Below are 22,663 nucleotides of genomic sequence, written 5' to 3'. Positions count from 1 at the left end.
TATATATAAAAACAGCAGCATCCTTACACCCAAATAAAGTGATCAGCAACATTTCAGAAGTTTAGATGCTGGACAATAAAATAAAAAATAGTAAAATGTATTTGCTCTTGAAATTGTTGGCAACTGAAAGACAATGTGGTACTAAAGTCAGGGAGACATGCTAGCAGCTCTCCCACCTTAAGCAATGCCTAGAGTTGTGGCATATCAGGTCTTCTCTGCCATCCCCCCTTTGTACCATACTGTTCATGTTTTGGGTGGGATACCATTAACCGTGCTCAGTGATTTCTCCCTGGGATCACATCATCACTAACTGCTCCTCCTCTTATCACCTTGTTATTCCTTGTTTGCTTCAATTCATGGTTAATGTTAAATAAATATTATCTCATTGGTGAATTTCTTCCTCAGATTACATATAAAGGTTGTAGTCTTTACACCCAACATCTGACCTGAGAGCAGCCTAATAGAAGAATCCGAGAGGCTACCGGTGAGTGACATATTCACATCGATTTACTATGTGTGTTTGCAAAGGTTAATATCTTCGATACAATCTAACATTTTATTGATTTTCTATTATTTATTCACCTGAACTTATACTATATTTGGTAAAAAAAAAAGAACATTTAGAGAGATTTTAGTTGCTATATATACTCAGCGCTTCTCCTACACTTGCAAGTAACCTTGGTATGGTTTCCATAAAGATTTGACTTCTGTTACTTCATCTATATTGTATATATTTGCATTTATATTTTTATATTCCAAATGAATATAATAGCATTGTCTCTGGGTGTTATATGTATATATACAGTGCCGGCAAAAAAAAACCTCTACATGTTCAACGAATCCACAAAATCTTAATATACAAGTGTTTTATTGTGGATATTTCATTACAATTAGTATGTCGTCATGTCACCCTTTATTTTATCACCATCTGCACTAGTAAGCTAGTTTTGCTATTAGACAGTTTTTGATCATCTTCCTCATGGTGTGCACTTTTAAGAAGTGAAATACATATATAATAATATATATAGTGAAGGAAATAAGTATTTGATCCCTTGATGATTTTTTGAGCTTGCCCACTGACAAAGACAAGAACAGTCTATAATTTTAAGGGTAGGTTAATTTTAACATTGCGAGATAGAATATCAAAAATAAAACCCAGAAAAATCACATAAATTATATAAATTAATTTGCATTTTGTAGGTAGAAATAAGTGATTGATTCCTCTGGCAAACAGGACTAATACTTGGTGGCAAACCCCTTGTTGGCAAGCACAGCAGTCAGACATTTTTTGTAGTTGATGATGAGGTTTGCGCACATGTCAGGAGAATTTTGGTCCACTCCTCTTTGCAGATCATCTCTAAGGGTGTGTGCACACGCTGCGGATTCTGTTGCGGATCCGCAGCGGTTTTGGCCCTGCGGGTCCGCAGCAGTTTCTGCTGCGTTGTACAGTACCTTTATAGCCTATGGAAAGTGAAATCCGCAGTGCACAACTCGCGGATTTGCTGCGGTTTCAAATCCACAGAAAGAATTGACATGTCAATTCTTTCTGCGGATTCCGCTGCGGTTTGCCACCTCCTCCATTGTAGAGGTGTCAAACCGCAGGGCAAAACCGCAGGCTAATCCGCAGATAAACTGCAGGTCTTTTGACCTGCGGATTTTGCTAAATCTGCGTGGAAAAATCCACAGATCATTCCACAGCATGTGCACACACACTACATCATTAAGATTTTGAGACTGTCGCTTGGCAACTCGGAGCTTCAACTCCCTCCATAAGTTTTCTATGGAATTAAGGTCTGAAGACTTAATAGGTCACTCCATGACCTTAATGTGCTTCTTTTTAAGCCACTCCTTTGTTGCCTTAGCTGTATGTTTTGGGTCATTGTCTTGCTGGAAGACCCATTTTTAATGTCCTGGCAGAGGGAAGGAGGTTGTCACTCAAGATTTTACGGTACATGGCTCCATCCATTCTCCATTGATGCGGTGAAGTTATCCTGTGCCCTTAGCAGAGAAACACCTGCAGGATTTTAAACCTTTACGCCGAGGATCATTTGACCAGAGCCATTGGGGAGGCACAGAAAAAGTAGATGGAATTGAAACATGCCAGGGCAGATTTATCAGTACACGCAAACTTAGACAAGACAATCTTAAAATACGCCAAATTTAGCAAAGTGATTTATGCTGTTTAATAATTCTGATGTATGTTTAGACTGTCGGCTCTAAAGGGGCCTTTAGATTGCAAGATAATAATGAATGAGTGTTGTAAAAGACGCTTGTTTCACAATTATTTTGCTGTGGAAAAGGCTTCTGTTTACCTGATGAACACAAGCAAAATATTTGTTCATTGGGTGAAATGGTCTTTTGTGCAGCATTAAAAATCATCGTTCCCAGTGGCGCATCTTTCTGTGGAAACAAGACTCACACGGCCGACAACTATGGCAGGCGATCCGCACTGAGCGATCCACACTAGATTGCTCAGGGAACATCACTTACTTTCCACAGGCAGACTAAATAGGCATTTAAGAGAAGTATACTAATCGGCGTGCTATTTGTCAGTCTGTATAAACTGACGCTTCAGGGGTTTCGGCAGCGTCCGAGAGTGGACCCTCTGGGTCGCGGAACTGAGGCCCCCGGGGCGAGCGCACCAGGTGGAACCCACGCCTATACAGGGACCGTTAGGGGCAGGCCCACGGGAGATCAGACACCGCGACAGCTGGAACCAAGAAGGGCGGCTCGAAGGACCGGAGAGACCACAGGCAGGACTGAGAGGCAGCACCGGAACCAAAGTACAGGGCTCCGTGAGGAGCGGCCGAGGAGAGATACAGAGCAGTTAGCACCAGAGGCAACGAGGAAGATGGACAGGCGACAGGCAAGGGGACAGGACAGGGAAACAGCCAGACACTAAGGAACGGAACCGAAGAGAAGACTAAGAAACACGGACCAGGCAGAACGGAGGGCAGACAGGGAGAAAGGGGAACAGGCTGTGGCAGAGACAGCAAGGCTGGGACAAGGGGCAAGTAAAGAACAGAGGGAGAACCTATAGGGAACCTATAGGCGGCCAAATTAGTGCAAGGACTTCACACAATAACCAGGCGTCTTCCCCTTATGGGAGACGCCTGACAAATCCCCTGCTGGCAGGCACCTGGCTAACCGCTAATTGGCCGCCACCCACCGCAGGGTTAAACTCCCCGACGGGCGCATGCCCGTGCAGTAGTACGCATGTGCAGGCGGGGAGCTGCCCGAGGGCCTGGAGGAGAAGACGCGCATGAGCAGGAGGGAGGAGGGAGTGCGCGCGCCGCTGCCTGCCGCGGGGGGAGCCGGTGCCCGTGGGATGGCGGCGGCTGCGGCCACTGCTGTTACATAAACGGACCTTTAATATACCAAATTTTGGCGTACTTTTTTCCAGAAATGTACTCCACAATTCTGGTGCTCTTTTTGGCACCCAGAGTTGCACAATAAACCATACTCTTTTTCAAAGAGACGATTCATACAAGGCTCAAAAAGTGTCTAATAATATACATAGTGGACAAAGTCATGAAGGGCAAAAATGTGGTGCAATTTATTTGAGAGTCTGACACAATTTGCTTTATAAATATCTCCCACAGTGCAGTAGAGAGTCGTGGAACTTTTCATTTTACAGGGATTAAGCTTTACAGAAAATTAAAAGACTTCTTTAAAAACAAGGCTGAAGTGGATTTGTGACAACCATGACACTAATCTATGAGTTCCTTTCAGTGTGTGCTTGTTTTGTATTACCAGTTTTGTTCGTGTTGGCACACATACTAATGTGCGTTATATCAGATAGGTCAACAAATATTGGTCTCCAAAGAAAAATAGAAGGACATTAACAATATTGTAATGTAAATCTGTGTGTATCTCCACTTTCACTCATGTTGTAACATGTCATTAAGACATTAAAGACATGTTACTTGCGGAGGCGGTGCTGGTCTCTGCAAGCTGGGTTTTCGACTTACAATGCACACTGACAGTGCGCTTTGTTGCGGCTCGTTTTTACTAATCTGAGCCAGAGAGCACAGTGACAAAGCAGGGACTGATCCTGCCCCTGAAATGAGCGTCAGTGATTATGCTACATTTCAGGGAGGGGGATAAGAGGCTGTGGCAGCCTCTGCCCTCTGATGATGCTTTATTTGAGTATCCCAGAATGCAAAGGGATTCTCAAAATTCATCAAATAGGAAGTAGGAAAAAAAAGAAAAGCGGTTAGTGTAGTTAGGGAAGCATAGGGAATTTTTAATTAAAACATATTAGATTATGGAATTAAATAGATTGGTGTTTAGGATGAAAATTAATTTGAATGTTACTATCAATGGCAAATCCCAATACAATGTTATTTATCTCCCCGTTTTGCTGTTTAATCTGAAGGAAAATTCAGATTGCCATTAGCTTCTTTGCAGCCCATGAATATACATGGCTAGTTTATGACATTCATTAGCTGACATGTTTTGCAGTTATTTATGCAAATAGCAAATGTGGGGTATTTTAAGTGGTTGTCTACTAGGCAATACATCAAATTATTAAGGTCTTCACAACAGAAGTTGATCGGTAGTCCCTCTGCTGGGATTCCTAAACATCATTTGAAATCTGTGCAGAGACCTTGCTGCAAGTGTTTAGATATCCTATAATGTCACCATAGGGAAACTGAAGAATTACCTGCTAACCCAGGCAAAGAAATGGCAGTTCCTGTAATGCTTTCATAGGTCAGATCATCCAAAAAAAAATAAAATGTGGCCCTGTTTCACCAAAGTAATTATGTCAAAAATGTAGTGTAAATACTTTGAACAGAGGCACATTTCTTGCGCACCACAAGGTTGCACAAAAATTTGGACACTTTTTCACAATAGTTTTGACCAGCTGGGGTGGAACAGAGTGATGTTTGTCTAATTCATGAAGAGTCATACTCCAGTTTGATGTGCCCAATTCCTTAAGAGGTGTGCCCCTGTTAATGAATCTGTCTTCTCTGACTCTACCACGCCCCTTCATTAACACTGGAGTGAACAACGCTAGTCTTGATAAATTGGGCCTATCTTTTAAGCCACTCTATATTCCAACTATGATGTTGACTATTGGTTTATACCACACAACCCATTTAATATTTTCTGTAACTTTTCAGAATATTATAGAATACTTTTGCAGTGAAATTGAGTGGTTCTATATAAAAGCTGTCACTATTAAGTTCTAGAAAGCAAGAGCATCATAGAGGTATTCTCATGAGAAGTACCTAGTTTTCTGTTATAACTGTAGAAAAAAAAACATGGACCACACATCTTACAAAACATTTTTACAAAACTGAACATAAGGACCCTGATTCATCAATGGCGGCATCGTTAACGCCAGTCTTTATGAGATGGCTTGCTGGAGTCAGAGGCACATGATTCGCAAATATAGAGATTAGAGTAAGATATGCCACAACTCATGATGAATTAGATGGACGCTCATCACCACAACAATTTGGAGGTAGCTAGCCAAAACGGTCATGAAAATGCTAAAAATCATGACTAGTGCCAAAGTGATACCATATGAGCAGGGAGAGTGACCCAGATGCCGCACAGCAGATGTGCTGCAAGGTAATTCCCTCACGGCCGTGACGTGGAAGTGGGTTTCATACAGTCTGATCAGAATGTTAATTAACAATCTTGTTTTCAGTTTTGTACATTTTTGCTTAGCAATAGATCAGTGTATGAGTTTTGGATTTGCAATCCATGTCTTTTTTTCTGCAATCATAGTTTTCTGTTACCAGACAATTTTCTAAACACTATGCCATTCCTACTGAAGATGAGCGGATCGCTTCACACAACACTGGTCCATGGTCTAGGTCAGTGCTCTCTGGCCATGAACAGGAGATGTGCAAATTTCTTGACCTTCCGGGAAACCAGTTTCCTCTTACGATATGCTGTGCTGGTGCGCTGTCACCTCAGTGCACAGATTACATCACCCCAGCTCAGGAAATCAAATGCCACATTGAGGATGTTCATTAAATTTGTGCAGCTCCGGTGCACAACCAGAAACCATTGACCTGTACCATGGATCAGGGTTTAGGGAAGTGTTCCGCTCATCTCTAATTCCAACCGTCAATGAGTTTAGGATGTTGTGTCAGATTTGGCAATGTTGTTTCCATGGACCCATATCAAAGTGCATAGATTACACAAAGAAGTATAGACCTCAAGGTACTTGGCATACTATCATATGATGCTTCCAATAAGCACAATAATCTCCCTAAAATTAATGTTTCTAGGAGACAGTACCTCTGTAATAAGACATCTTATGGGATTTTTCACTGGCACAGATTCCTCAATATAAAACCTTCATGTGGCTTTAGTATCACAGCAAACAAAACAACTAAAACTTTTACTATCATTTACAGTATCTAAAAATATTTTTTTCAAAAGAGTTCTTCCTTCTTGCTCCATCGTATTGTGTGTTTATAATCTATTTGGAGGTAGTAGTCAAGATGTTTGAAAGAAGGTTTCACTGTTATGCCCCTATTTGAAAACAGTATACACCTAATTTGGCCACATTCCTAATAGATAATACTCCACTTAATTCCCAACATGTTTTCCTGTTCACTAAGATCATCGAAGGTGCATAAGGGAATTCCAGAGGTTTGTACAGGTAGTGTTGAATAGTTGACCCCTTGAAAATTACATGTCTTTTTGTTCTCAGAAGGAGGTAATAATTTCAGTATTCAGAACTCCGTGTTTGCTGAAACTGCATGAATTGTACGACTGAAGTTCCTCACAGAAGGGAAAAGAAACTTCTATCACAGACACTGATTATGACTAGACATTTCCTCTCCCACAGTAATAATAAAGGAGATCATAATACAGTTTTCTGCCATATTTAGTATGATATAGGGAGAATGACTATCACACTGTTCTCACAGCTGGATGGACCAGGTCTAGCTGCCCCATTGATGCTGTGCTAATGCATCATGGGATTTACAGCAGAGCAAAGAGGAATAAAATGCAGGATGTGAGCTTTGAATCAAAATGCATTCTGAAGAAAAGAAAATAGAAACTAAACTAATTGGATGAAAGTACACCATATAGAACAGAAGTGTAGAATGTGATAGACAATTAAGAAAAATGTGCAGAGTTGGAAAATAAATAATTGGACTACTGCTTCTTTGACAATCTTGAGTGCCATATTTGAGTTCCATGTTTTACAAAATATGACCATGTGCATGAGCACTAATAACAAAAAGTAAATCAAAATTAATAAACACGAGATCATAAATTTAAACTCGTTTTCTTTGGTTTGATTTGCAGAAATGGCTTTGCGAGCAATAAGAGTGGACTTTCTCAAGCAGGAGAATGCCTGTCAGCACAATACTTCAGAGTATGACAACTCCCATCTCATTGTGAGACGTGGACAGCCTTTTATATTGAAGATTTCTTTTGACAGGGAAGTGACTCAGAGAGATAAAGTAACATTGCAATTTACAACTGGTGAGTACAATATTAGCTGATACTCAAGAACAACCACAGCTATATAAATCACAACTAATCTCATAGCTGTATATAAAACGCTTAAATAAAGCTATCAAGGGAAGAAACTCCGCAATATAGAATTTACATGAAAAAAATGGAGTGCTGACTTCAATAACATATAAAAAATTGGATTTAGATTTTATTATTACATTAAACATGTATACAACAAGTACAAAAAACAAGGAAAGATTCCACACAAGTAATCATTAGGAGATTTGCCCTGGGGAAGTTAGTGCCACAATGCCTAGAATTATATTAATAATGACCCAGTCACCCATATACTGTTACCAGGGTAAAAGCAGTAACCCTGGGAGGGTGAACATAAGGTGCATAGTGCAACAAGGATTGATCAGACCGGTTAGGCACACTTACCCATCTCAATAAATAGTAGTGCTGACAGATCCCCTAAGAAAGCCCTGGACGCGCGTTTCGCGGGATGCTTTATCAACAGGGATAATTAGTGTAGTGAGTCTGTCCTTTTTATATACAGACTAATTACCGTGGTGCCCAAAGCGGCGCATACGCAGTGCGAAACCGCACCCGGAAGCACCATCACATGCAGGCGTCCCTCCAGTGCGCAGGTCCGGGAAAATTCCCGTGAAGTCACAGACCTGCGCACTAATAGTACAGAGGCCAGATGGGATGGGCAAGAGTGCGGACGCACCGGGCATGCGCACAGCGGCGGCCATTTTTAAGAAGCCTATATGGAGGCTACCATCTTAACAATGCTCTCTACATTATAGCACAAATCAGAAACAAAAAAAGGGATATCTAGTGTATATGAATTAAATAATGTGGCCTGGTATTTAGCATTGATGTGGAACCTCCATAGTATTTCTTGGGAATAGTTAGAGACACACCATAATTTAGTACTCTCAACCAAAAATGAGAAAAATAATAATATATACAAACACAATGAAAAACCATAAAGAGAAGGGGAAAAAGGGAGAGAGAAAGGAAATAATATATATTGATGAGGAGAGAGAGAAAAAAAAAAAAAAAATTAAATTAAAAAAAAAGGGGAAAATATAATAAAAAAATAAATAAAAAAAAGAATAGGATGAAAAAAATGATGATGTTGAAATGTCCCATATTCCGCACTCAAAACTGGATGGTTGATGAAGAGGCTTCTCCAAAACATACGCATGTACATTCCACAGATGTAACAACTAAAAAACACAGAAGAGACAGACAAATTAAAATAAAATAAGGGAACCACGAGCAGAACAGAATATAAAAAAATAACAAAATGCTTTTAGCGTAAGAAAGACGAGAAGCTAAGCTTCTCATTGAGACCATTCGGGGTCATCGAGTCCAAGGTGACAATCCACTGACATTCTTTTTGTGCCAAGAGCCGTTTCAGATCGCCACCCCTAATTCCCCCATGTACACAATCAATAGCCCTAATTTTTAGACCCTTAGCATTACAGCCATGATGGATCCTGAAGTGTCTCGGCAGAGTTTTTAGTAACGAAAGATCCTCAATTTTATGTGCATTGCTGATATCACGCACATGCTCTCTAGTCCTAATGCGTAGTTGGCGAGATGTTAAACCAACATAAATTTTCTTGCACAAGCAAGTCGCATAATAAATAACATACGTTGAACTGCAGGAAAAATATTCTTTAATCTCAAATTCCCTTTGGCCATCAGAAGAGCTAAAATGTGTACTCCTAATCATATTAGAACAGGCCACGCAATCTCCGCAGGGAAAAAACCCTCTACGAGGCCTACTACCAGAAGGAACGAGAGGTTTGGACACCTTTGCCACATAGTGGCTGTGTACCAAAAGGTCCCCAAGATTCCTACCTCTCCTGGCCGTCACCATTGGTCTATCTGGGAGATGCAATTTAAGTGATGGATCAGTTTTTAAAACAGACCAATGTCTGCCAAGAATATTCTGGACCTCACTCCAAAAGCAATTGTGTGTCGAGATAAACCGGACTTCCTGATTTTTACTTTTTGCCTTCTTGGAAAAAAGTAATTCCTGCCTTGTACTCTTCCGAGCTCGCAAATAGCCCTTTTTGATACTGCGGTTGCTGTAACCCCGACACTTGAAACAATTCTTTAAGTCCACTGCCTGCCTTTCAAACTTCTCATCGGTGGAGCAAATCCGCCTCAACCTAATTTTTTATTTTTTATTTTTTCTCTCTCCTCATTATCAATATATATTATTTCCTTTCTCTCTCCCTTTTTCCCCTTCTCTTTATGGTTTTTCATTGTGTTTGTATATATTATTATTTCTCTCTTATTTTTGGTTGAGAGTACTAAATTATGGTGTGTCTCTAACTATTCCCAAGAAAAACTATGGAGGTTCCACATCAATGCTAAATACCAGGCCGCATTATTTAATTCATATACACTAGATATCCCTTTTTTTTGTTTCTGATTTGTGCTATAATGTAGAGAGCATTGTTAAGATGGTAGCCTCCATATAGGCTTCTTAAAAATGGCCGCCGCTGTGCGCATGCCCGGTGCGTCCGCACTCTTGCCCATCCCATCTGGCCTCTGTACTATTAGTGCGCAGGTCTGTGACTTCACGGGAATTTTCCCGGACCTGCGCACTGGAGGGACGCCTGCATGTGATGGTGCTTCCGGGTGCGGTTTCGCACTGCGCATGCGCCGCTTTGGGCACCACGGTAATTAGTCTGTATATAAAAAGGACAGACTCACTACACTAATTATCCCTGTTGATAAAGCATCCCGCGAAACGCGCGTCCAGGGCTTTCTTAGGGGATCTGTCAGCACTGCTATTTATTGAGATGGGTAAGTGTGCCTAACCAGTCTGATCAATCCTTGTTGCACTACGCACCTTATGTTCACCCTCCCAGGGTTACTGCTTTTACCCTGGTAACAGTATATGGGTGACTGGGTCATTATTAATATAATTCTAGGCATTGTGGCACTAACTTCCCCAGGGCAAATCTCCTAATGATTACTTGTGTGGAATCTTTCCTTGTTTTTTGTACTTGTTGTATACATGTTTAATGTAATAATAAAATCTAAATCCAATTTTTTATATGTTATTGAAGTCAGCACTCCATTTTTTTCATGTAAACTGGTGAGTACAGTATAAAACCGTTCTAAAATACACCACACTATCTTCATAGACAATGTTAATGATGTATCTATTAGAAATCTAGATTCTGGTTAATTGGACCTGATCTGAAACAGGAGACAAATCCAAATGAACTGGTAAAATCCAGTGTGAGACATGATGGCAGTCCTGATGGACTTTATGGTGGAAACATTGCAATTTTAAAAGAAAAAAGGATAAAATTGTATCAGAAACCAAAAAATGAGAACTTAAATCAGATACACCCCTGAGTGCTGCAGGAATTAAGTACAGTCATAGATAGACCATTATTTTTAATCTTTAAAGATTTCATAATAACAGGGTCTGTACCACAAGACTGGCATATAGCAAATGTGGTGCCAATATTCAAAAAGGGGACAAAAACTGAACTTGGAAATTATAGGCCAGTAAGCTTAGCCTCAACTGTGGGTAAAATCCTGGAGGGATTTCTAAGAGATACTATACTGGAGTATCTGAAGAAGAATAACCTCATGACCCAATATCAACATGGGTTTACGAGGGACCGTTCCTGTCAGACTAATCTGATAAGCTTTTATGAAGAGGTAAGTTCTGGACTGGACCAAGGAAATGCAGTGGACGTGGTGTACATGGACATTTCAAAAGCTTTTGACACGGTGCCACACAAAAGGTTGATACATAAAATGAGAACAATGGAGATAGGGGAAAATAAGTGTAAGTGGATTAAAAGCTGGCTCAGGGATAGGAAACAAAGGGTGGTTATTAATGGAGCACACTCTGACTGGGTCCCAGTTAACAGTGGGGTACCACAGGTGTCAGTATTGGGCCCGCTTCTTTTTAACATATTTATTAATGACCTTGTAGGGGTCATAGAGAGAGAAATTCAATATTTGCAGATGACACTAAACTCTGCAGGGTAATCAATACAGAGGAGGACAATTTTATATTACAGGAGGATTTATGTAAACTAGAAGCTTGGGCTGATAAATGGCAAATGAGATTTAATTGGGATAAATGTAAGGTCATGCACTTGGGTAGAACAAACAAGATGTATAATTATGTACTTAATTGTAAAACACTGGGCAAAACTGTCACTGAAAAAGACCTGGGTGTATGGGTGGACAACAAACTCACATTTAGTGGCCAGTGTCAGGCAACTGCTGCAAAGGCAAATAAAATAATGGGATGTATTAAAAGAGGCATAGATGCTCATGAGGAGAACATAATTTTACCTCTATACAAGTCACTAGTGCGACCACACTTAGAATACTGTGTACAGTTCTGGTCTCCGGTGTATAAGAAAGACATAGCTGAACTGGAGTGGGTGCATAGAAGAGCGACCAAGGTTATTAGAGAACTGGGGGGTCTGCAATACCAAGACAAGTTATTACACTTGGGGTTATTTAGTTTATAAAAATGAAGGCTTAGGGGTGATCTTATTACAATGTATACAGTAAATATATGCGGGGACAGTACAAAGACCTTTCTAATGATCTTTTTACTCTTAGACCTGTGACAGGGACAAGGGGGCATCCTCTACATCTGGGGGAAAGAAGGTTTAAGCATAATCACAGACGCGGATTCTTTACTGTAAGAGCAGTGAGACTATGGAACTCTCTGCCATATGATGCTGTAATGAGTAATCACTTCTAAAATTTAAGAGGGGACTGGATGCCTTTCTTGAAAAGTATAATATTACAGGGTATATACACTAGTTTCCTTAATATTGCGTTGATCCAGGGAGCTAGTCTGATTGCCTTAAATGGAGTCGGGAAGGAACTTTTTTCCCCAATGTGATGCTTACTGTTTGAAGCTTAGTGTTTGCCACATGGGTTTTTTTTGCCTTCCTCTGGATCAACATGTTAGGGCAGGTTAGGATAGGATATGGGTTGAACTGGATGGACTTAAAGTCTTCCTTCAACCTTAATAACTATGTTACTATGTAAAGCATTAGAAATTTTATGTGTTTTTGCTTCATGGCGTTATATTGAGGATATGCTTAGGTGTCTATGTAAAGCATTACTAAATATTAAGGAGAGAAAGAACTGTGACAAAAACAAAATAAGAGCCTTTGTCCATGTATTTAATACATTTTTTGGTTAATTCTAGGGTCCCGTCCATCAAAATCAAATGGATCCCTTGTAGCTATTGAGGTCAACGCTTCACATCTTCCTAAAGAATGGAGCGCTAAAACACAAGAATGTCATGGGAAAGAGGTGAATAACTAATCGTAAAAGAGTGTATTTTTCATTTCTGCGTAGGCTGTTTTCATTGGCCCAGATATTAAGAATTACTAAGATTAACCCTTTACGTCAGATATAAAATATTAAATTAATTGGTTTAGAATCTGACTGTTTGTACTAACAATGTTATTGTTATTCTTAGTGTCTAGTAGCTGTGACTCCACCAGCCAATGCAATCATCGGAAAATACTTACTAAGTATAATAACAGGAAGAGGAATTGTCTTTATGGCAGTAGATTGTCATATTTATCTCCTGTGCAACGCGTGGTGCAAAGGTAACAAGATTTCATTTAATTTTTTATATGCATTTTTCATTGTGCTCATAATTTCATATTTACGGAGTTCAGAATGTGTACTATTTTATCTATTTGAGGTTTTTCTATTTGTGTTTAAAAAAAATGTTGAAGCCTTTTTTGACTGTAAATCAGTAGGAAAATATAAAACATACTACTGCATACCTGGGCAAACTGGAGTCCTTGGGCCACATTATGTGGCCCATATTAATAATAATCTTTATTTATATAGCGCCAACATATTCCACAGCGCTTTACAGTTTAAAAGTTTCAAAACACAAGTCATAAGTAACAACGTTAACAATGCGATAATTAAAGCAAAATAAGACGACCCTGCTCGTGAGAGCTTACAATCTACAATGAGGTGGGGGAGATACAAAGTACAGGTGTGTATTTACAATGATGTATTTACAATGATGGTCCAGCCATCTTGAGGGAGTGAGGGATGGATGGAGATAGTGAATGGGCTACACATGCACACTTACACATAGAATGACTGATTAGTGAACGTGATGTGTTTTGAGCGCCTGAAACTATGCAAATTGTGGATAGTCCTAATTTCTTGGGGTAGAGCATTACAGAGGATTGGCGCAGCGCGGGAGAAGTCTTGGATTCGGGAGTGGGAGGTACGGATTAGTGCAGAGGTTAGTCGAAAGTCGTTTGCAGAGCGCAGCGGTCGATTAGGCCAATAGATAGAAATGAGGGAGGAGATGTAGGGGGTGCTGCACTGTGGAGACCTTTGTGGGTGAGAACAAGTACTTTGAATTGGATCCTACAATGAATGGGCAGCCAATGTAAGGACTGGCGAAGAGCGGACGTGTCCGAGTACCGATTAGCCAGATAGATGACCCTGGCTGCTGCATTAAGTATGGACTGGAGAGGGGATAGTCGAGTAACGGGGAGGCCAATTAATAGAGCGTTGCAGTAATCCAGGCGGGAGTGGATCAATGCTACAGTGAGTGTTTTTGTTGTTTCCATGGTGAGAAAAGGGCGGATTTTAGAGATGTTCTTTAGGTGTAAGTGGCAAGAGATTGTATATGGGATGTGAAGCAGAGATTGGTCTCAAACAGAACACTTAAGGGGGTTTTACACTAAGCGATATCGCTAGCAATATCGCTATAACGTCACCGGTTTTGTGACGTTATAGCGATATTGCTAGCGATATCGCTATGTGTGATACTTACCAACGACCGGCTCCCCCGCTGTCCATCGCTGATCGCGCGAGATTGGGCGGCTCCATTTCTTGTCGTCAGCTTCCTGCTGGGGCTTCCTGCTGTGACGACGAGCGACGCGTGGAGGCGGGCGGGAGGACGTCAGGATCGCTGTGTGTGAAAGGTGAGTATCGTCCGCTGCGTCGCTGCTGAATCGCTGTGAGGTCTTTCTGTGTGAAAGCTCACTAGCGATCATTTAGCGATGCACCGGCGATCCTGACCGGGTCGGATCGCTCGTCGGATAGCTGGTGCATTGCTAAATGTAAAAGGGCCTTTAGACAGTGCGCCTGCTGCAGGGGTGTTATTATGGTGCCACCCACGGAGAGGGAAATGTCAGATTCAAGGAGGTTAGTAGATGGCGGGAGCAGAAGAAATTCAGTTTTGGAGAGGTTGAGTTTCAGATGGAGAGCGGACATGATGTTGGAGACTACGGAGAGACAGTCACTGACGTTCTGTAGTACAGCGGGGGTAAGGTTAGGGAATGACGTATATAGTTGTGTGTCATCAGCATAAAGATGATACAGGAAGCCAAATCTACTGATGGTCTGTCCAATTGGGGCCGTGTAGAGAGAGAAGAGAAGGGGGCCAAGGACTGAGCCCTAAGGTACCCCGACAGCGAGAGGAAGAGGAGATGACGTGGAGCCAGAGAACAAAACACTGAAGGAGAATTAAATGCCCACCCGTGCTCAACTGGCATTTCTACTCAGTTTTGATGCATTTTTGATCAGTGCAACATGTTCATTGAGATGAGAAATAAGTCAGGCAGTTTTGTTGCTGGAAGTTAAGAGAAGCAAGTTAAATAGTCAGGGTGATCAAGCTTTAATAAACATGGTTTGTCAGAACAAATAAGCAAGGTTTTGTAGTCTGAGTAAAATACATATAAGTATGAGCAGAGTTGGGTACATAATAGGTGTAAAAAAAAACAACACAAGTTGTAAGTACATAGCTATTAATTCATTCTGTACAGGTGCAGCTGGCCAATAGTGCATTTAGTCTATATGGGGAATCACACTATTGGTGCTAATTCTAATCTGGATTTGTAATAAACATCAGCTAAATGGTATCATTGCTCTAAGAATATATTAGTCATGCACACAGGGCCGGCTCCAGGTTTTCGTGGGCTCCGGGTGAAAGAGTCTCACTGGGTCCCTTTAACACATACCACTATTCATGATGCACAGATACAGGAGAGAAATATAGGTATAGTACAATGCCAAAGATTTCACTTACTCCTCACATTATATAAGTGATATCTCGTGCAAATTCTACAATAGCTCAGAAACCGGATAGTATAGTCCTCCATGCAGTATTATGCGCATCACATAGTCCTTTATACAGTATTATGGGCACCATATAGTGCTCCATGCAGAATAATGAGCCCCTTATATTGCTCCATACAGTATTATGGGACCCATACATTGCTCCATACAGAATAATGGACCTCATATAATGCACCAACAGAATAATGAGCCACATATATTGCTCCATACAGAATAATGAGCCCCATATATTGATCCATGCAGTATTATGAGCACTACATAGTGTTCCATATAGTATAATGAGCCCCATATATTGCTCCATACAGTATTATGGGCACCACATAGTGCTCCATACAGTATTATGGGCACCACATAGTGCTCCAAACAATATTATGAGCCCCATATATTACTCCATACAGAATAATGAGCTCCATATATTGCTCCATATAGCATGATGGGCACCACATAGTGCTCTACATAGAATAATTACCTCCATATAATGCTTCATACAGTATTATGGGCATCACATAGTGCTCCAAACAGAATAATGAGACCCATATATTGATCCATATATAATGGTCCCCGTATAATTCTCCACACAGAACGGTCCCCATATAATGCTCCAGTATATCATGAGTCCTATATAATGCTCCATATATAATGGGCCCAATATAATGCTCCATTCAGAATGGGCCCCATATATTGCTCCAAACATTAAAAAAATGAAATATTCACCTCTCCTCTCTAGCCGCTGCTCTGCTCTGGACTCCTCAGCGTTATTGTCATCTGGCTCTCTGTACTTCTGGCCCTTTGTGACTGTTCAGAGCAGAGGACACACTGTATTAATGTCATCATACCCTCTGACCTGAAATGTCACAGAAAAAAGATGCGGAAGACCCCCAGGCTCAGCAGATAGCATTGAGAGCGGGAGGATGTATGTCTCTTAGCCATAGCACTATGGCACTTTAAACAAGTTAGTCCCCTGAAGAGTTACTTGGATGAAACGCGTTGGGACGCTCCTTATAGGGAAAGTGCAGGGCATGTGCAATATAGGGCTAGCTGTGGACTGCCCTTGTAAGGGCAGGAGCCTGGGGATCAATTAATGGTTAGCATGTAAGGGAATTGACAGGGTATTGTCTTCCCATCGCTACCTTCCTGTAGGTATACAGAGTATCCCTGGTGACTCCTGACCGTCTGCATAAACCGGTGAGATTGTTCCTTTTTTTGAAATCTCGTTTATGGAAGGCTATGGACCTGTTGGTCTGGCCTATGAAATATATATGTGCATACATGTGCAATTGGCTATAGCATTGTGCTAATTTTTTTATTTATGCTGTATCCATTATATAGATTGTTTTCTGATTTATCAGTTACATTCTATATCCCTATGTGATGCGTTTGGGTGCTTGCAATTATCCTTTGAGGATCACCCATTTATTTTGCATCTCATTTTAAATTCACTTGTGGGTGACATTATTATTTTTTGGTACTTTTAATTTGTTGTATTAAAAGTTATATTTCATCTCATTTGCTGCTATATACTGTAAATTTGGATGAGAAATATTTGTCATTTCGGACTGATATTGGCATTTTTTGCTGTATTTGTTAACTTTTGGGGTGCCATTTAATAATCAACAAGAGCAACTAGATTTTTTAAAAGGGGATTTATTATATATAGGGTATTTACAATGACATGCATAACTAAGGGTACAATGAAAGGGAAAATGTAATAGGAGGATGAGGATGGGGGGTGGCAGATGAGATGTGCTTAAGTAGCTTGGTGTGGTACCTATATATCAGGAATACAAACAAACAATACAAAGTATGAGTAAAACAATCAAAAGGTGTGGATCCCTCAGTATCATTAGAAAGGTAGCAAAAATAGGGAACTTAAAACATATCATTTAATGATAAATATTAAAATATCCAGACATAGCGATCATAGAGATCAGAACATCCAAAAAAAGCAGCCAGAACATAAATACGCTAAATCAGGGGACTGACTGTCTATAAAAAAAAAAAATACCAATACCAGTACCACTGGTAATTCAGTAAAGTAGGCCTAATAGGACATAGGGCAGCCCAAAGACATGTCAGTACAACTGATACTCTGCCCACTATGCCCCAAATGTACATTGGAGATCCATATAGTAGAAAATTAGAACAATCTCACCAATAAGGTAGATGATAGGACCTATGATACTGTTGAAAGAACCTCCTATGAAGCTGAAGGCACTAAACCATAAGAACAAGCATCCATGCCAGGAGTAGGGATCAGTTTGCCATTGCAAGTAGGGACCACCTCTCAACGCATTTCATCCCAACAGGACTCATCAGGGGATACGGCACCCAGGACAGGAGAGCTCCACCATGTCAGGTATTACTCACAAGCCTCCCATAGGAGCCACACAGTCAAACGAAGCCCATATTTTGCCCATCCCTGTAACACAACTAAATAATAGTACCACGCAGTGTTTCGCGTTCTCAGGAACATGCACATGTATGCTGATGTAGACCTTGCCATGAAGGTGGTGATCTTAGGCCCCAAAATGGATTAGAGGATCAAGGGTCTTTACAAAGATGGTTGCAGTGGTCTTCATCTTCCTGCAGATGGAGTTCTTGTATTTAGAGAAAGTCTTTGGGCCAATAGCCTGAGGACAAGTTCAAATTTTATTTGGGCAGGAGATAAGATATCCATCTCAAGGACAATGTTTTAGATTCCAAACACCACAGGGGTTGTGTACAAATATACATTACATGAGGCTAGAGACAAGATGTCTATCAACAGAACAAAAAGATACCTATGTAATACTGCCACAGGGCACACAATTGCCATCCTTTCTCAGGTTTTACGACCCCACATAGCACATGGTCTATCTTTTTCATGCAGACTTCTTGATGACCTTTGGCACCATGTAGACTTCAAGGGTCAAATTGTGAGATCAGTGATTCATATTACACATATTATAGGCTTCCAACAATATGTATTTTTCACATAACTTACAGACATCTTGTAGAATTTTTTTAACACATTATGTATTCATTACTGGATATACTTATGTATTTCACTCAGACTATATACAGGTGCTTTTCATAAAATTAGAATATCATCAAAAAGTTTATTAATTTCAGTCCTTCAATACAAAAAGTGAAACTCATTTTATAGAGCCACTATAAAAAGAGTGATCTATTTATTTTTTGGTTTGGAGACCCATGTCATCTGCTGGATTAGGTCCACTGTGTTTTATCAAAACCAAAGTCATTGCAGCCGTCTTCCAGGAAATTTTAGAGCATTTGATGCTTCTCTCTGCCGTCAAGCTTTTTGGAGATGGAAATTTCATTCTCCAGCAGGACTTGGCACCTGTTCACACTGCCAAAAGTACCAATACATGATTTAAAAACAACAGTATCACTGGGCTTGATTGGCCAGCAAACATGCCTGATCTTAACCCCATAGAGAATGTATATATATATATATATATATATATATATATATATATATATATATATATATATATATATATTATATATTTCACTTTTTGTATTGAAGAACTGAAATAAATTAACTTTTTGATGATATTCTAATTTTGAGAGAATCATCTGTAAGGGTGAGTTTCCACTATGCGCATTCCTTGCGCTTTGGACGGTGCGGAAACCCCGCTCCGCCCAAAGCCCTGCCCCCTTCTGTATGCGCGGTGATACAGACAAGGTAAACAGACATGCTGCGTTCTCTATAGATCTTCATAAAAATCTTAAGCCTTCTAAAATCCATCTAGAACAAGGGAAATTGTCTCCAATACCAGGTTACGAATACATATAACTATATCCATAAGGGCTCATACAGACCTCTATACAAATCAGTCTGATCTCGGACCGCAATGCCCAGACTAGTTTTCATACCAGAGCATGACAGCTTCATGTATTTCTATGAGGTTGTCTTGCTCGGGTTGGGAGAGCTGCGGTCAGTCTGTGCATTGCAATCTGAGATTGGACCAACTAGAACGGTTGTCGGCATGACCCTTAATAGGTATCAGTCACTAGGTCCCACAGGACCAGTATGACAGTGCCCCAACACCAGCCATAGTGCATGCAAACAACAAAAGCCCCATAACTAATTCATTGCAGGCAACAAGATATAGCGAAGACATAGTGCCAAATACTTTTTCATTCTTTCCACTTTGTGCACTGGAAGAGGAGAGGGTGGGATGCAGCTGCAGCATATCTCCCAATCTGTAAAGTGAATGGGAGTGGGATCTAATTGGCTCAGAGCCCAAAGAGCGCTCACCGATCTGACATCGTACCAGGAAGTGCCTACGCACTAATTGAGCATACAGAGAAAATTATCTTTATTATGTATAAATATAGGATACTAATTGTTTGCAAAACAGAGGCTTCCTATCGATTATATGCTAAGTTCAGTAAAAATGAATTATCAGTATTTTACATGCAGCACTTTCTGTACTGACCCTGATCACCAGTCAAAAAGGAGCAAAAAAATAGTCCACACTTTTTATTTTATATATAAAATAAGCAGCTCAAAAACCTTTATATTCTATTATTTCTCCAACTCCATAAAAATGATCTGTAGGAGCTAATCAACCGCAATGTCTTTCTTTACTGCTCGACCTTTGACACCTACTACTATATCCGAATCTGGACCTAATGGAGGTTTAGCTGACACTCTCATGTGCCAGTCTAATCCTGGGCATGTGAAGTATTCTCTTGATTAATCGCTAACAATAAAGTGTTAACATTTTCTATATGAGACATTTCAGGCTGCCACGAGAAGTGGCGAGTTCTCCTTCAATGGAAGTCTTCAAACAGAGGCTGGACAGACATCTGACTGGGATGATTTAGCGAATCCTGCTTTGAGCAGGGGGTTGGACCAGATGGCCCAGGAGGTCCCTTCCAACTCTACGATTCTATGATTCAATGATCTCTGTCTATATTGTGACCCTGGTCTAAGTGTCAGGGTGCCATCATTCTGAGAACTTAAAGTCGATTAGTTCTAGAATCAATCTAAAACTTACTTATAAAAACCAGTGGCGCTACATGAGGCTATAACAGCTGCAAATTAACAGATAATGCCACCTTTTATCTGGATGATATTAAAAAATTACTTAAAAATATTTATTTGCGCTAGTAATACCCACAATATTGTCTCTCTTCAAAAACAAACATACAATATAAAAGTATATATATTTGTGTAGATAAATTCCCTTTATGATCTCAAAAACCACATCAATAGTGCAACTAAATAACACAAAATGAACAATAAATTAAGGAGGAAGCAGATAAACTAATAAACTAAAAAACCAAACCGCTCCCCCACATAGTAGTATGTAAAATTAGGCACACATAAATGCACCTGAAATTGGCAAATAAAAAAGCTTTTTTAGTCTCAATTCAAATAGCGCACATACCTATTGTACTCCCCCGCTTGACTTCCTTATAATCCAATAGTGAAGCGGCGTGGATAGAAAAAATAATAATAATAATCACGAAAGGGTCTGGGTGAATGTTGCAAGAGGGTCACCGTTAATGATGTCCAAAGTGCTAACGGGGGATGCTCCGGCCGGTAGCAATCCCCCTGTTCACCGCTGATACTCCTCCCGTTGACAGAAGGGCGAGAAGCGGAGGACGCTGTTTGGAGCCGGCAAGGTACAGGACCTTGCGTGACGTCACAGTCACGTGTCAGAGCACGTGATTGAAAAAGATTGACAGAAATTTGGACCAATCCTACGCGTTTCGGAGGCTTACTGCCTCCTTCAAATTTCTGTCAATCTTTTTCAAGCCGATCACGTGCTCTGACACGTGACTGTGACGTCACGCAAGGTCCTGTACCTTGCCGGCTCCAAACAGCGTCCTCCGCTTCTCGCCCTTCTGTCAACGGGAGGAGTATCAGCGGTGAACAGGGGGATTGCTACCGGCCGGAGCATCCCCCGTTAGCACTTTGGACATCATTAACGGTGACCCTCTTGCAACATTCACCCAGACCCTTTCGTGATTATTATTATTATTTTTTCTATCCACGCCGCTTCACTATTGGATTATAAGGAAGTCAAGCGGGGGAGTACAATAGGTATGTGCGCTATTTGAATTGAGACTAAAAAAGCTTTTTTATTTGCCAATTTCAGGTGCATTTATGTGTGCCTAATTTTACATACTACTATGTGGGGGAGCGGTTTGGTTTTTTAGTTTATTAGTTTATCTGCTTCCTCCTTAATTTATTGTTCATTTTGTGTTATTTAGTTGCACTATTGATGTGGTTTTTGAGATCATAAAGGGAATTTATCTACACAAATATATATACTTTTATATTGTATGTTTGTTTTTGAAGAGAGACAATATTGTGGGTATTACTAGCGCAATCTAAAACTTAGTCCGGTTTCATACATTTGTCCCGTCCCAACCCAACTGGGTCTCTTGACCTGAGCTCATTGCTTCATGTACACCTATGAGGCAGTTAGTTCAGGTCAGGAGACACTGTGGTCACAACAGGTCTTCCAGTTGAATTCAGGTCAGGAGATTCTGTGGCCACAACACGTCTTCCAGTAGAGTTCAGGTTAGGAGATGCTGTGGCCACAACAAGTTTTCAAGTTGGTGTTTTCTGACTGTGTGATACCAAGATAACTCAGATTTAATTTGCCTAATTATGTTTGTTATTAGATGATAACGTATACATGCCAAACGAGGATGAGAGGAAAGAATATGTTCTGAATGACACTGGTTACATTTATGTGGGATCACAAAGCAACATCAAAGCAAGGCCATGGAATTTTGGGCAGGTCTGTATCTGTATCTATAGCTATATGTTAGAATCTGTGCATTGCATACTAAGGATCACATGAGATCCTGACAGATTAAGTAGGAAACCTTTACTTAAAGGTCTGTTGCTGCTCTGCTAATACTTAATCTCTAGTCATGCTTAGTAAAAAATAAAAAAGAAGGCTGCAACACAACAAACAGACGTTGTGTACACATACCCTAATGGTATAACTGTATCATAGACTGCCTTTGTCATATATCCTGAAGTTTCGTAGATTTTAATCTGTCCAGACATGCAGTGGATACTGTGTCTGGAGGCACGTCCTTCCCC

At 40.4% G+C, this 22,663-nt stretch overlaps 1 protein-coding gene across 1 annotated transcript in view; it reads left to right on the top strand.

The window, feature by feature from the left end:
- The first annotated feature begins 453 nt into the window (after positions 1–453).
- Positions 454–22,663, top strand: part of TGM4 (transglutaminase 4) — a 71,629-nt gene continuing 49,419 nt past the window's right edge. The window contains exons 1-5 of the mRNA XM_073550083.1: positions 454–484; positions 7,282–7,461; positions 12,668–12,774; positions 12,944–13,076; positions 22,234–22,352. Coding sequence (XP_073406184.1) covers positions 7,284–7,461; positions 12,668–12,774; positions 12,944–13,076; positions 22,234–22,352 — 537 coding nt within the window. The 5' untranslated portion in view covers positions 454–484; positions 7,282–7,283. The remainder of the gene's footprint in view (positions 485–7,281; positions 7,462–12,667; positions 12,775–12,943; positions 13,077–22,233; positions 22,353–22,663) is intronic.

The sequence above is a fragment of the Dendrobates tinctorius genome, unplaced genomic scaffold (genome assembly GCF_039654945.1).
Source record: "Dendrobates tinctorius isolate UK_male_01 unplaced genomic scaffold, ASM3965494v1 ptg000162l, whole genome shotgun sequence".
Classification (NCBI taxonomy): Eukaryota; Metazoa; Chordata; class Amphibia; order Anura; family Dendrobatidae; genus Dendrobates; species Dendrobates tinctorius.
Note: the sequence above shows the minus strand (reverse complement) of the source record. Positions and strands in the feature narration are given on the sequence as shown.